At 43.8% G+C, this 15,374-nt stretch overlaps 1 protein-coding gene across 15 annotated transcripts in view; it reads left to right on the top strand.

The window, feature by feature from the left end:
* The window catches only part of TACC1 (transforming acidic coiled-coil containing protein 1), a 114,006-nt gene extending 108,527 nt beyond the window's left edge, over positions 1-5,479 (top strand). For all 15 annotated transcript variants that reach the window (XM_057537426.1, XM_057537420.1, XM_057537423.1 and 12 more), the window contains one exon: positions 587-5,479. In XM_057537426.1, the coding sequence (XP_057393409.1) occupies positions 587-655 (69 nt within the window). In that variant the 3' untranslated portion in view covers positions 656-5,479. The remainder of the gene's footprint in view (positions 1-586) is intronic.
* Positions 5,480-15,374: the final 9,895 nt, after the last annotated feature.

A 15,374-nucleotide genomic window follows, 5' to 3' on the forward strand; every position in this document is an offset into this window, starting at 1 on the left:
CCCCATTCTCCTGCTAATTAGTGACTCTTAGACTTCATTTTCTGTGCCTCTAGTGTTTTTCTTACTGTGTCTCCACAATCATGTCAGGCCTGTGGCATCCATTCAGCCAGGGCAGGGGTTTTATCATGGCGTCTGATAACCCCTAAGACAGTGGCCCCTGGGATACTTAGACTCTGGGATCCCAGGTCCCTGGGGATGCTGATGGATCAAGTGAGGCCCAGATACTTTTTTTTTTTGTTTTTCTTTTTTTTTTTTTTTTTTTTTTTTTTTTTTACAAATACCCCCAAGTAATTCCTATGATAGCAAGGAAGTTTGACAAACAAACTTCAAGGACAGACTTCAGAGGGCCAGTAATTACCCTCACCCCCTACTCAATATAAGCATAACTTTGTGAACACAAGACCATTTCTCAGGGGAGAAGGTATAGAGCTTTCCTTTCTTTGAAGGCTTTCTGATGTAGAGAAGTTAAGAACCACTGAGTTGGGATGCCTAGGAAGGAGTATAGCCAGTCTGGGGGCTGTTTCACTGTGATCCGTTATCTCGGGACACAGCCTGCATCATCACATCATTTATCTTTCATTTTCAGAACCAAGAAATTGAAGAACTGACGAAAATCTGTGACGAGCTGATTGCAAAGCTGGGAAAGACGGACTGAGTTTCCCCTGTTAGCTCGGCAGATCTGCATTTGGCTGCTTCTCTCGTGACCACGATTATCTTGCCTTATCCAGGAATAATTGCCCCTTTGCAGAGAAAAAAAAAAAACCACGGAACTTTACAAAAGCACATGCCCACCGCTGCCTGTCCCGCTTTGCTGCCAACGCACCCGCCCGGGAGGCGCCGCTGGAGGATTTACTGCGCAGCCGCGGAAGGAGTGGCCAGACGGAGCCGTCAGGCTCAGTGAGACGGGCTGCCCAGTCTGGGCGGGATTCTCTACCTTTGGTTTGTTTTAAAGTCATCTTTACTTTCCCCAAGTGCGTTCAGTGTATGATTTTATGGCTACTATTTGGGACCATATCCTGTCCACCACCTGTCTGATTTTTTTAAAAATTTATTTCATCTTTTACATTTAATTTTCAATATTAGTGGTTTTATTTGAGGAGATAATTTGGCCTACTGTTACTTCCAGTTGAGTACCCATTTATACACACGCTGTCTCTCACACACACGCACGCATGCACGCATGCATATTTATATATGCTGCTGCGTTTTGTTTTGTTTTGTTTCCCGGAAGCATAATCAAATAAGAACTTCTCTACAGAAGGGCATATTTCCATAAATGTAAAACCCTATTTTGAAACAGAGTCCTGTCTCAGAATGCCAACTTCAGAATTTGGGGGGTTGAGGAGGTGAAGCCCCCGGACTCCATGTCTGGCGTGACTCAGAACCTCAGACTCAGGTGTCACGTAAGGGAGACTGTTGGCCGTAGTGTCCTGTTGCCCCGTACTTGGACACTCCTCAGCCTGGATGCAGGCGGCCCCTCTGGAGTTAGTCCTCAGACCCAGGGCATCTACTTTGTGGGATCCCTCACAGTTGGGGTTCGGCAAGTCTGTCCTAGAGCCGTCAGTCTCCTCAGCTTCCATTTGTTGCTCCAAGATCGACATTTGCTCTCTATTGTCTCTCTATTTGGAATATGCAAAGGAAGTCTGCTTGTCAAAGGTTTAGATGATCTTATTTAATTAACCCCATTAGCAATCGTAAGGTGAAGCAACAGTTGGATTTTTGCAAGTGTGATGCATTGTTCTTCAGATTTTTTTTTCCCCAAAGGCAAAAAAAAAAAAAACTTGGAAACTTAAGGACAGTAGACTTTTCAACCAAATGGGCAGGAAAAATCGTGCGAGCCACTCCAAAAATCAGTGCGTTTTGAATATTTTTAAACCAAGGCCATTCGAAGACTGGAGGAGGGGGGTGCAGGGAGCAGATCCCCACTCACAAAAGCAAATTCCTCAAGCAGGTCCTGGACTCCATTCAGAGTGGCGGGGCCCCTAACCCCCAATTGGAAGTTTCCCGTGTGAACCCCTCCCATTTGATAGGCGAAACCAAATCCACACAGGTGTTTTAAAGCACTCTTTTGTCTTAATCTGAACACCTTGAGCGTCTTCATGGTGATATGCATTATCTCCAGTACACGTAAGTTTTCGTACTTTTCTTATAAAACTACTGCATGACCCAACTTCAGCAATGAATTGTGCCTCGTGGAGACCCGCTCTAGCTCTTTCGAGATGACTTTTTCTTTAGCCGTGTACTATTCACACGGGTGCAATCTTTAGCTCCAGGGAGGTCAGTAATGTCTTTTAAAGCCAGAAGTCCCGTTTAACCGATATGCATTTCTCACAATTGGTGCTTAGGCTGTGTTTTAAAGCCTACAGTCTTAACATTTTGTACCAAAAAAAACCAACAACAACAGAACAACAGAAATGATCTGTGTTTGGAGAAGTGATGTGACAATCGTTTGGGCCCTGAAAGCAGTCGCGGGTTTGACGTGAGTGCCCCTGCTACAGCCGTGTCCCTGGAAGAGCAGGTGTCTCCAGGCAGTGTGACTGCGGCCTCTTCCAATCCTCTACCACTAGAGAAACTCATTTTGTGTTTTGCAGAAAGAAACGTTGCTAAACCTTGTTGCTGCTGTGTTTCGGTGACATATCCATGTTTACCTGTTTTGTATTGCTCTGTTTGACGCATGAAAGGCTTATTATAGGGGTCTCTGTTATAAACCTACAGTCCTCTCTTTTAGGCTTCTTGTGTATAAGAAGAGAAAGTAGCTGTGTGTTGAGACAGAGGTGATGACAATCTTTCCCAAGCACACTGGTGAGAAGGGACCCCTTAAAACTAGACCCTAGGGAGTAAAGTTGCTGCACAAGGAAAACGAAAGGGCCCTTATTCAGTAATACTTGCCACTGGCCTCTCAGCTATGACCATTACAAGGAAATGGTCTTCCTTCTAATTTAATAGATGGATATTCTCCAACAAGAAGAAAAATGTAGCTTGTACAGCTGGCAGATCAAGAGAATATACTGGGCAGAATGAAGTATGTTTGTTTATTTTTTTAAAAACATAAGGGGGAGAAAGAAACTTTTAGTAATCTGGAGAGTAAGAATGTGGCCTAGAATTTTGCTTCAAAACGTGGGCGGGCCAAATTACTCGTAAGCTAGACAGTGATAATCCCTGTGACAAACGTGAAGGGAAAATGAGAGGAAGCCACTGGCCTGGACGGTGGTTTGGGAACGTGAGTGGTCTTGTTGAGGCTCTGGATCCAGAGCCATATCCTAAGTTTTTCATTTTGCCAAAGTATAGATAGATAGTCTTTACCTAAAAGTGTTTTAATTGGAGGATCTATTGGAAGACAGACTGCACAGTTTGTCACTTGGTTGGCTAGTCATTTACAGTCAGACCTCCCAAAATTTACTTTATTTGGAGACACTCCTGGAAGCCAGTGACCTGCCCAGACCTTCTGTTCTGTGAAACCGTCCTGGAAACACTGAGAAGCCCAGTTTGCTCGCATGGCTTCTAGCATCTTCAGACCTAGCCCAAATTAGGAAGTGTAGACGCACATGATGGTGAAAAACTCTGAGGACCTGGCAGCCTTCCAAACTGATACGGAGTCCAAGGGAAGATTTACCTTTCGTTTTGGAGGATGGCTCAAGTTGAATCTTCTTTCCAGCCAGTTACCTTTTTTTTTTACCCGTCCCACACTTTCTGCAACTCTCACACAAATACTTAGATACTTTAGTACAGGCCTTGGATTCTTACTGACTGATGATAATCCAGCAGAGTAAACTGCCCCAAACGTCCCTGGGCTGACTCAGTGCAGCCAGAGTGAAGCACTCATTTTACTGAAAGGTAACAGAGGACTTGGTGGCTCTAAAGCTCAAAGTGGAGTTGTGATAAGCAGGCAGTGGTGAGTCTGCATGCACTACTGTCTGGAGATGATTCAGCGTGTCCTTTTTCAGTGGAGTGAAATCCCTAAAGCTCCCTTTTGTTTTCCTTTTGGTTTTTTGCTGCAGTTGGTAGCCATCTCATGAATTGTCCGCGACCGGTGTCTCTTCTTTGTAGTTTTGTGACCATGCAGGCTTGCTCTCGGACTTGGGTGGTTTCTTACTTTATCCTCTTGTTGGGAAGAGAGAAACTAGGTGTTTGAAGGATTAAATGATTCAAGCAAAGTGTTTTAGGGTAAAGATGTATATATTCTGAAGAATTTAAAAGGTAGTAGATTATTATTTGCTTATTAAAGAACAAATAACGGTCTGGGAATCCCAGAATGTCAAGCCAAAAGTCTATAGGGTCATCTTCTTAAAAGATTTTCATAAAGAAGTATTTTAAGGAGACTTCTGTCCAAAAAGGTTTGACTGGCCTCCAGATTCCAGTGATTTGAAGAAAGCATCTTATCACTCAAACCTTGAGTCTCCCATGTAGTAAAGGCAAAGGAATGGACATGATAGATCCTTCTCTCTAAGGATCTCCTCTGGAAGATTGTATGAACAACAATTTCCAGCGAAGACCCACCCCCTAGTGCCCAGAGCTAGCATTCTGGAGACTAAAGATTGCACTTTCCGTAGTTTTTTCGTCCAAATGCAATCCCATTTCTGTGCCTCTTAGCATGCAGTTAGATTTGGACAAACAAGATTCCTAAGGAATGACTTTATTAACTATAATATGGTTACAGCTACTACATATATATATATACACATATATATACACACTGGTTATAGTTGTACTATGGAGATGTCGCGTGCAATGCTGGCCTGTGACGGTCCATCTAGCGCCCTGACTCAGCCGGCGGAGACCAGGCCTGGTGCTGAGGTGTGGTCTGAACCTTCCCTGTATCCATTCATCACTTTAGAACCTTAAAGATGCCACTTTCTGTCCCTCTGCCTTTTAGCGGCATCTGAAATATGCTCCACAAAGAATCTCCCTGTCACGTTGTTAACTGATGCTCTGTGAATAATTTTCAAGGGGACGTATAAAAATACGAGCTCCGAAACCACCACCACCACCACCACCACCCCCGCCCCCGACCCAGTGCAGGAAGGTCTGCAGATTTCACACTCTCAGCCTCAGGCTTGGTCCTTCCCACCCAGTGAGACAGGATCCAGGCATTTCTTTGAAATCTCAGAGGTAGCAGCAACCTTTTCAGTGTCGCTTTTAGCAAGTGTGTGTTTGCCAATAGATACCCCTGTGTACTAACGTGCCAACAAGTAAATGTTAATTAATTGCACATCTGCTTCCACTGTGTCCCCACGGGTGCCACGAAGTGTGTGAGGAGCCTCGTCCGGAGGAATCTAACGCTGCGTTGACTACTGCTATGAGGGTTGTGTTGTGTGGAATAAATCATCTACATAAATTTTATATGCACAAGTAATTTCCCTTTTATATGTCAGGTAAATATTTGTAAAAGTTATACTCACACAAATGAAATTATTATAATGATTACTAATATATTTTTTCCATGTTTCATTGCCTGAATAAAAACTGTTTATCACTGTTAGATGTGGCTGTGTGGAGACTTTTTTTTATCCTGGTTATAAGTCACTTTATCCCCAAATGTGAAAATTCATGACAGCCTCACTTTTATGGGCTCCATATTTCAGTCTAAAAATACAAAAGGTGACATTTTCGCTACATTCATTTTGTGGGATTTTATGCATTTGGTTAGGTGTGTAATTGAAAACAAAACAAACTTTGGAATTCAGACCTTGCCACATAAATCTCCATGCCTTTGCATCTGTGCAAACAAAGTATTTAATTGGGTGCATCCTGGTTTTCCTTAACAGACTGCTTGTCTGCCCTGGCATATTTCAAGTCGTAAGAACCTAAGTCACCCCAAGCTTTCCGACTCTTGAAGGACACAGGATCAGCCAGAACTGTGTAAACATTGCAGCACGGCCCACAAAAAATAGTTGACGTTTTATGTTTCTTCTAGGTTAATACCAGGAAAAATTTTTTCAGTACTAACCAGGCCAACTCTCCACTTAAAGGGTAGGAGACTGGGCAGGAAATGTCATGAGTTTTATTACAGGAAAAGATAAATTAAGAGGCCAGCTAAGGCTCCATTTACAACTTAGGTGGGGATCCACTAAGGAAAATCAGAGCACTGTTAACTTTGTTACTATTTCCTACATCATAAGACATGGCAGCCTCTGAAGTTCTTAAAAAGAGTGTTTCCCACTAGTGAGCCCGCTGAACTGCCTGGAGGGAATCCTGTAAAATGACCAAAGGAGGTGGCACAGCATTTAATAAATTAATAAATACATAATAAATATAAATTAAGAGAAAATACTGCAGGAAATAGAGTGCATTGCACAAATGAAGGATAAGTATGGCTTCATGAAGTTTGTTTCGGATATAAGTGCATGTGAGCTAGGTGATGAAGAAAAATTAATTTCTTGCTGTGTCTAGCGGTCAAAGCAAGAAAAGCTTGGTCTAGTCGACAGAAGTCACTTTACAGCGGAAGACAATGAGGCCCAGAGAGAGCAGTGGTGTGGCCAAGATCGCAGAGCTCGAATATTAGTGAACATTGCTGCCCTCACTCAAAATGGGCAACAGAATTAATTGCCTCTTCGTAGTTCTTTTGGAACTCTTCAAATCCAAGTTCTCCCAGGTTTGGATAGTAGTATATTTACATCACTTTCTAAGTCTGTAGGCATTTAAGGACCAATCAAAACCAAAGACCTTTTTTCTACATTGATTCATTCATTCATTTACCATATACTGCATTTGCAGAGTTAAAGTGAACATACAGAAGCTTCTGAGGCTAGTTATCTAAAGAGAAATGTTTTGAAGTTTCACTGAAACTTCATTTCAGTATAAACAATATGCTAATTAAAACTATTCTTTCCCGGAAACAAAGACCCTTTACATCAATCAGCTAGGAAGGTGGCTGGCATGTGAACCCAGGTCTCTTTGATCTCAAATCCCACTCTTCTTAAGGCCAGTATGTGCCGGGCGTACATTGGAAAATCATCCTCAACAGGACCAAGGATGAACTTTCTATTCACTAAATGAATTTTCTTGCTCTTTTCTCATCTCAAGTGGGAATATTTAAGTGGATGTCAGAGAAGCCATTGCATAATCATGTCACCAAAGTTTAACAGTGTTAAGAACACGGAACCTAGTCAAAGATGCATCATTTGTTACTGTACTGGAAAGGCACAGGAAGGGAAATCAAAGCTCCAAGTTCTCATTTTTGCCATCCTTGTTTGCGGAACAAGCTTTGGCATGAAGGCTGAGATGGCGGTTTCTAGTCCCAGCTTTTGTCAACTGCCTTGGACGGGCCTTTAACACCCTCATTTGGACTGAGGATGCTAGAAGCCCCTTTCCTGTGATTTGCGATTTCACAAGTCTGCCTAAAGTGCTAACTATAAGCCAACAGTCCCTGAGTCTTTCTTTCAGAATCATTCTGAAAACGCCTGTCGTGAGATGTTCTGACAGTAGTGGACTTGCCACAAGATGGTGGGTCCACAGGACTTCTTGCTGCGCCCACTGTGGCTACAGTGTTCAGGAGAGTGAACGCCAGCCCACATCGCCCAGGAAGGGAGAAGGCCTGGGCCCAAGCCCCACACCCACATCCAAGTCCATGCTCTCATTTTCTCTGACGACTGCAGCTCTCTGGGCCTCAGTTCTGTCCTCAGGATGGAGACGCTGGGTTTATCCTGAGGCCTCTCCCAAGAAGTGAGAGTGTCATGTTCCTGGGCCCTTTCCAGATACTTGGACAGCAATACCGTAGACATGAATATCGCTTCCACAAGACTTAAGGCAAGCAAAGCTTTTTGTTAAAAGAGATAGCTTGTGTGCAAGGGAGAAAAGAGGGGGGTGGGGAATGCCAGCTCCCGGAGTATAAGGGGAAATTGCTTCTAAAAGGGAGGGTTTGGGGGCTTCCCTGGTGGCGCAGTGGTTAAGAATCCGCCTGCCAATGCAGGGGACACGGGTTAGGTCCCTGGTCCGGGAAGATCCCACATGCTGTGGAGCAACTAAGCCCGTGCACCACAACTACTGAGCCCGCGTGCCACAACTACTGAAGCCCGTGTGCCTAGAGCCCGTGCTCCGCAACAAGAGAAGCCACCGCAGTGAGAAGCCTGTGCGCTGCAACGAAGACCCAACGCAGCCAAAAGTAAATTAATTAAATAAGTAAATTTTTAAAAAAATAAAAGGGAGGGTTTGTCTCATGATCACTGATCATTTCTATTGATAGAAATCGACAAACTTCTTTGATCAGCTTCAGGTGTCTCCATGGTGGCTGTCAGGAATAGGGAGGACTTCTGTAAGGGGAAAGCAATGCATGAGAATTTTCTGCAAGAAAGCACCGGAACAGATACGGTTAAAATTTATAGTTGAGTTTCTTGTCTTGTGGCAACTAGGTATACTCGTGGGTGTAACAGAGATAAAGTTAATCTTTTATTCCTGTGAGCCTGGTTTTTGTCTCTGGGACTCGGGCCCCCAGGACTTTTGTTCTTTAGCTTCCAAAGCCTGTCTTGCCTAAGGCCATTCCCTGGTCCTTTTCCAAAATGGCTGTGCTCTTGTCTTCCTGTCTCAATTACAGCTGCTGTACCCACCACTCAACATTTCCCCACTAATGTGCCCGCAGACCCTGTAGCTCAGTTGCACGCCCTGTGAAGCTGGCCAGCCTGCGTTGCCTGCATTCCTGAGAATAAGCTGACAAAACATGTCGAAGTCTTAAGATGTGCGAACTCATAATCACAAATATTCGGGAATTCCCTGGCAGTCTAGTGGTTAGGACTCTGTGCTTCCACTGCAGGGGGCACTGGTTTGATCCCCGGTTGGGGAACTGAGATCCTGCATGCCGTGCGGCATGGCCAAAAAAATAAAAAATTTAAAAATCAAAAAAAAAAAAAAACAGGGCTTCCCTGGTGACGCAGTGGTTGAGAATCTGCCTGCTAATGCAGGGGACACGGGTTCGAGCCCTGGTCTGGGAAGATCCCACATGCCACGGAGCAACTGGGCCCGTGAGCCACAATTGCTGAGCCTGCGCGTCTGGAGCCTGTGCCCCGCAACGGGAGGGGCCGCGATAGAGAAAGGCCCGCACACCGCGATGAAGAGCGGTCCCCGCACCACGATGAAGAGTGGCCCCCGCTTGCCGCAACTGGAGAAAGCCCTCGCACGAACCGAAGACCCAATACAGACAAAAATAATAAACAAATAAATAAATAAATAAATAAAGAAAGAAAGAAAATCCTTTAAAAAAAAAAAAAAAACAAATATTCAAACATAAGACACTCTGTGGATTAAAAAAGGCATTTTTGTTCTAGGCACCAAAAATGACAGCACAATGAGTGAATTTGATGCATTCAGGCATATTCACAATCTTTTACTAAAATCCTTGAGTCCAGACAGAGCAGTCCGGACCTCGTGGTTATGTGCCTTCTATTTCACTGAAAAACTGGCACTGAAAATTTGTCTCTTATGAAATCCTGATTTTTTTCCTGACACATTTTTGTTTTTCTTTCTCCCTTTCAATTGATCTTTGTAACATCACCAATTTTTGGCAAAAATAAGACATCTAAAAATACAGTTTTGGGAATTCCCTGGCAGTCCAGTGGTTAGGACTCCACACTCGCACTGCTGGGAGAAACTGTGGGCCCAGTTTCAATCCCTGGTCGGGGAACTAAGATCCCACAAGCCTCGCGGTGGGGCAAAACAGAAAAGAAAGAAAGAAAATAATAAAATAAAATATGGTTTTATTTCCTGCATCAGTTTCCAGTGCAAATGTGTGTGAATGGTCAATGGGGGGCCCCAATCCCACAGGCTTACAGTCAGCCTTTTGGACCATGGTTTTCAAACTGCAGGTCAAAACCCACTTTAGAGGATGTGGATGCGAAAAGGACAGAAAAGAGCATTTGTAAGAGTAAATAGTGGAGGAAAGTATTGTTTTGTGGAACTTTCATTTCACTTACATGCGTATGTGTATACTGGGTTGCGATTTTATTTTTTTTTATTTTTATTTTTTTAATTTATTTGGCTGTGTTGGGTCTTCATTGCTGTGCACGGGCTTTCTCTAGTTGTGGCAAGTGGGGGCTACTCTTCATTGCAGTGCGCGAGCTTCTCATTGCAGTGGCTTCTCTTTGTTTCAGAGCACAGGCTCTAGGCATGCGGGCTTCAGTAGTTGTGGCACGTGGGCTCAGTAGTTGTGGCTCACAGGTTCTAGAGCACAGGCTCAGTATTTGCAGCACATGGGCTTAGTTGCTCCCCGGCATGTGGGATCTTCCTGGACCAGGGCTCGAACCCGTGTCCCCTGCATTGGCAGGCGGATTCTTAACCTCTGTGCCACCAGGGAAGTCCCTGGGTTGCAATTTTAAATGTCTTAGGTTGGGGGCCTGAAAAGTACCCCAGAAAATTATTTTTAAGTTTGAAAGCCACTAACTTTAGGTTATGGGGGCAAGAGGGGTTGCTGAATCAGTCGAGGGTTTTATGGGAGGAAAAAATAACTTCCGTTTGCAGTATCCATCTTTTAAAAGTACGCTAGAGTTCCAACATTTAGTAACCGGCAACCACAGTTTATAGTAACTTAAACAAACGAAAACTTCAGCACGTGAGGCTGCATTCAGGAAATAGGACATAATAAGCATTCCTTTCTAATGCTCAGTTGAGAGGGAAAGAAGAAAAGAGGAAGTCAGCGGGGGAGCATATGAAGAACAAAATCCTCTGAACCTAAAACTGCTCTAAAAAATAAAGTGTTTTCAAAAATAAATAAAAGCGCAAGTCTTCTTTCCTTCCCCAAACTCTTCCTCCCCCTCTGTGGCAGCAGAGGGCGAGCTACTTGGGTTCAAAAGCCCCATTTCTATTTTGTGACAGCTGCTTAAAAAAAACGAACCTGACTTACATCTGAAAACATGAATCCTCCTCTGTTAGAAGCAAGAATTCTCCTTGATTGTACTTAACTCTCTTTGCACAGTTCAGTTCTAAATGATGAATGTTTGTATCTGCAGCCACCAAGATCTCATGAAAACCTTCACTAGATGGGGGCGATTTTCTATGACCACATATGCCATTCTTCAGCTCAGTAACCACAAGCCGTTCATCCACATGTATGAGGTAAGTGACTAAGTCCCGAGGTGACCTCGAATTTGCAGAAGGGTGATACAAATTTGAAGTTGAATCCGAGCGTTTGAATCAAGGACATAAACGTAAGGAGAAAATAGGAAGGTTCACCACAAGGTCACGCGGGTAGAAATCAGAGAATTCCAGAGGTCTGGGAAAATAATCAGTCAGTCGGAATATTTGTTGAAATAACCACAGGCTTCTCTAAACATTTTAAACTTATTTTGGAATAATTGCAGATGTACAGGAAAGTGGCAAGTCAGCACTCCCCCCCACCCCTTTTACAAGCATCATTGTACGTGTGTGGTAAGTTGCACAAAGGGAAAAGAAAGGACCGTGAGCTCCTCACCCTGTCTAGAAACAAGCATCCCTGTGGTTCTCACTAAGCAGTGGTGTCATGGGTGATCTCTTTCCCAGTAAGATGTAGCACTCTAAATTCTTTAAGGCTGCAAATTGATATGTGATTATTCATCTTAGATGAAAGAAAGGCCCCCTTCCTTTCCCTGCCTGCATCTTCTATGCAAAGAGCCAGAGTCAAGTGGGAGAAGAGAGCTTGGCTGAAGGCCTGGCCTGACAACGGGGCTCTGGACAGTCACTGTGGTGCGTGGACCTCCTTCCTCACCAGAAGTTGGGACTTGCTCTATGACTCTCTGCTCTTTTAAAAATCGTATAGGTCTTTAGCCATCCTATCATTTTCTTTTATTTTTTTTTTAATAAATTTTTTTTTTAAATTTTATTTATTTATTTATTTATTTATTTATTTATGGCTGTGTTGGGTCTTCGTTTCTGTGCGAGGGCTTTCTCTAGTTGCGGCAAGCGGGGGCCACTCTTCATCGCGGTGCGCGGGCCTCTCACTATCGCGGCCTCTCTTGTTGCGGAGCACAGGCTCCAGACGCGCAGGCTCAGCAATTGTGGCTCATGGGCCCAGTTGCTCCATGGCATGTGGGATCTTCCCAGACCAGGGCTCGAACCCGTGTGCCCTGCATTGGCAGGCAGACTCTCAACCACTACGCCACCAGGGAAGCCCTCTTTTATTTTTTAAAAATAAATTTATTTATTTTTGGCCGCACAGACTTTCTCTAGTTGCAGAGACCGGGGGCTACTCTTCGTTGTGGCATGCGGGCTTCTCATTGCAGTGGCTTCTCTTGTCGAGGAGCACAGGCTCTAGGCGCACCGGCTTCAGTAGTTGTGGCTCGCGGGCTCTAGAGCACAGGCTCAGTAGTTGTGGCGCACGGGCCCAGTTGCTCCGCGGCATGTGGGATCTTCCCAGACCAGGGCTCGAACCCACATCCCCGCATTGGCAGGCGGATTCTTAACAACTGTGCCACCGCCACCAGGGAAGCCCTATTCTATCATTTTAAATGTGTCTTTACAGAGGAAGACAAATATCATGTGATATCACTTATATGTGGAATCTAAAAAAATGATACAAATGAACTTATTTACAAAACAGAAACAGACTCACAGACATAGAAAACAAACTTATGGTTACCAAAAGGGAAAGGGGGGGAGGGATAAATTGGGAATTTGGGATTAACATATACACACTACTGTATAAAATTAACATATACACACTACTGTATATAAAGGACCTACTGTAAAGCACAGGGAAGTATATTCAATATCTTGTAGTAAGCTATAATGGAAAAGAATCTGAAAAAGGATATACACACACACACACACACACACACACACACACACATATATAAAACTGAATCACTTTGCTGTACACCTGAAACACTGTAAATCAACTATACTTCAGTTTTTAAATTTTTTAAAATTTACTTTTAAACAATAAATTTAAAATTTAAGAAAGTTTTAATTAATTAATTTAATTAATTAATTTTGTAATTAATTAATTTAAAAAATCAATGTATCTTTAAAACGAGCTCTCTTCCAATTTCTGTTCCATTTTCCTTCGTATTCCAGAGAGATTCCTGACATAGCTGTTCTCCTAATGCATCTGGTCATAGCCCTGCACTGAGAAACGCTGCTCTTTATGGGCTTCCTATTTGAAAGTTCACCCTCCACGCTAACAACTGCCTGAGCCCTGAATGAAATCAGAGGCACAAAAAAAGAAATAGAATTATGAACCCTAAGCAAAAATACAGCCGTACCTTTGTGCAGGTAACTTCGGTAACTGTGTTCAGGGACCAGGAGCTTCAGGAGGAGACGGTCCACTGGGCTGGGGGCAAATGCCTTTGCTGGTCTGGGAGACAGTACAGGGGGGCATGGGGGGTGCACACCAGGAGGCCAAGCCGGCAGCATCTGGAGGCTGCAGCGGGAGCCTGTTCAGTTTCGTAGGTGGATCCAGTTCTGGGCCTCTGTGTTTTGGGACACTGTTATGCCAGTTTCCTATCTCTGGAAAATTCCTAAATCTGGTCTATGAAATTGACCGGTGTCGATATAATATGGTCCGACAAGTTCTAGCTTGTCTGGAGAAGGTATTTGTAATATGATTCAGGTCACATTTTCTGATCAGCATAGGCTATTTAGACTTATTTATAATTCCATTTTGTTCTGAAAAGGATTTTAAGGCAGTTTACAGGCAGACTATAAAATCATGAGTGTCACTGAAGATTTCAGTTAAGAGTGATTATGGGGGACTTCCCTGGTGGCGCAGTGGTTAAGAATCCGCCTGCCAATGCAGGGGAGACGGGTTCGAGCCCTGGTCCGGGAAGCTCCCACATGCCGTGGAACAACTAAGCCCATGTGCCACAACTGCTGAGCCTGCACTCTAGAGCCCGCAAGCCACAACTACTGAGCCCACGTGCCACAACTACTGAAGCCTGTGCGCCTAGAGCCCGTGCTCCACAATAAGAGAAGCCACCTCAGTGAGAAGCCCACGCACTGCAACGAAGAGTAGCCCCCGCTCACTGCAACTAGAGAAAGTCCACACGCAGCAACGAAGACCCAATGCAGCCAAAAATAAATAAATAAATTTATTTTAAAAAAAAACAACTTAAATGTCCCTTCAAAGTATTTTCCTAAACAAAAACAACTGCCTCCTTCAGAGGGATTCTTGCAGAGGACTTTTAAAAAAATTCTCAGTATTGAAAGATGACCTCGAATCCACTCTAATCTGTATTTTCAAAGCGATCACTTTCAAAGTTGAGTGCTCTAAGTATTAATCAGGAATAAATTACTTACGATATTATGCTCCCACCTCTCACCCCTGCTCTAGTGGTTGAGAAGGACTGTTTTTAATTTTCTAATTCTGCACATGTGTTAGATTACAAATCTTTCTTGAGGTTCAGGAGTACTGTTTACGAGCTGTCTCCTCACAACCGGAGCTCCTGACAAATGCTTGTTGGATGCAGCCAACTAAAGAGACTTCTCTCCCGAGCCTCCTTCCTGGGACTTGGGATGGCAGAGCTGCTCTGGGATTGGCCAAGTGTCTCTTCCTCTGTCCTCCATGGCACTGGTTTATGACCCTTGGCAGAAAATGTTGGCCAAGTTGTGATTTGATAGGAAACAAAACCCAGGAGGAGCCATGATTCAGCCCCCACTGCCCCAAATTTAGAACAGAATGCTTTGTTTCCTAAACCCCCAAACTTATCTGGTCAACCTTCTTGCCTCTTTTTTTTTCTTTTCTTTGCAAAAGTGAGACCCAGAAGGGTTACAGCTGCTATTGAACCTCAAGGGACCACCTCAGTTAATTCCTCAGATTAGTACCTCTGGTTTTAATGGTGCAGAAAAGATCCAAGCTCAGAAGATCAAGGAAGAAAATTGGCCTGGTGAGTCCACATTCACTGGACTTCAAAATCCACAGCCTTGCAAGGGGAGTGCTGAAGTCAGACCTGGGCTGAACAGCTTGAGATGCCAGAGAGGCAAAGGAGGAAAATGACTAAGCCAAAGCTCCTCATCATGGAACGTAATGATCAAAGACATCTCACTTTCCTGCTGATCAGAAAACATCATTGCCAGAGAGCAGGATCCTTAGAGATGATCTAGTCCCATTTCCTTACTTTGCAGATGTGAGACGTGGGTAGCAAGGGGACCTGTCCAAGGCCACGTGGTAATTCTGTGGCAATGATAGGACCATTAGCAATGATAGGTATTCTTTCCACTCAACCAGCTTACCTTTCCTAACGTATAGAAGAAAAATAAAAAATGTCACTAAGTTTTAAAGACAAGTTGCTTGGTTGTTTTTTTGTTTGTTTAATTGAGATAGAGTTGATTTACAGTATTGTGTTAGTTGAGGAGAAGTATCTTATTTTGACGAATATACTGTAGTCTACATGAATGACGCCCACTGGAGTTGTGACCAGTCCCTGTGGCTATTCATGGTGCCCTGATAAAGGGACGTGTTTTAAAACTGAGAGATC

This window comes from Balaenoptera acutorostrata, chromosome 21 (genome assembly GCF_949987535.1).
Source record: "Balaenoptera acutorostrata chromosome 21, mBalAcu1.1, whole genome shotgun sequence".
NCBI lineage: Eukaryota > Metazoa > Chordata > Mammalia > Artiodactyla > Balaenopteridae > Balaenoptera > Balaenoptera acutorostrata.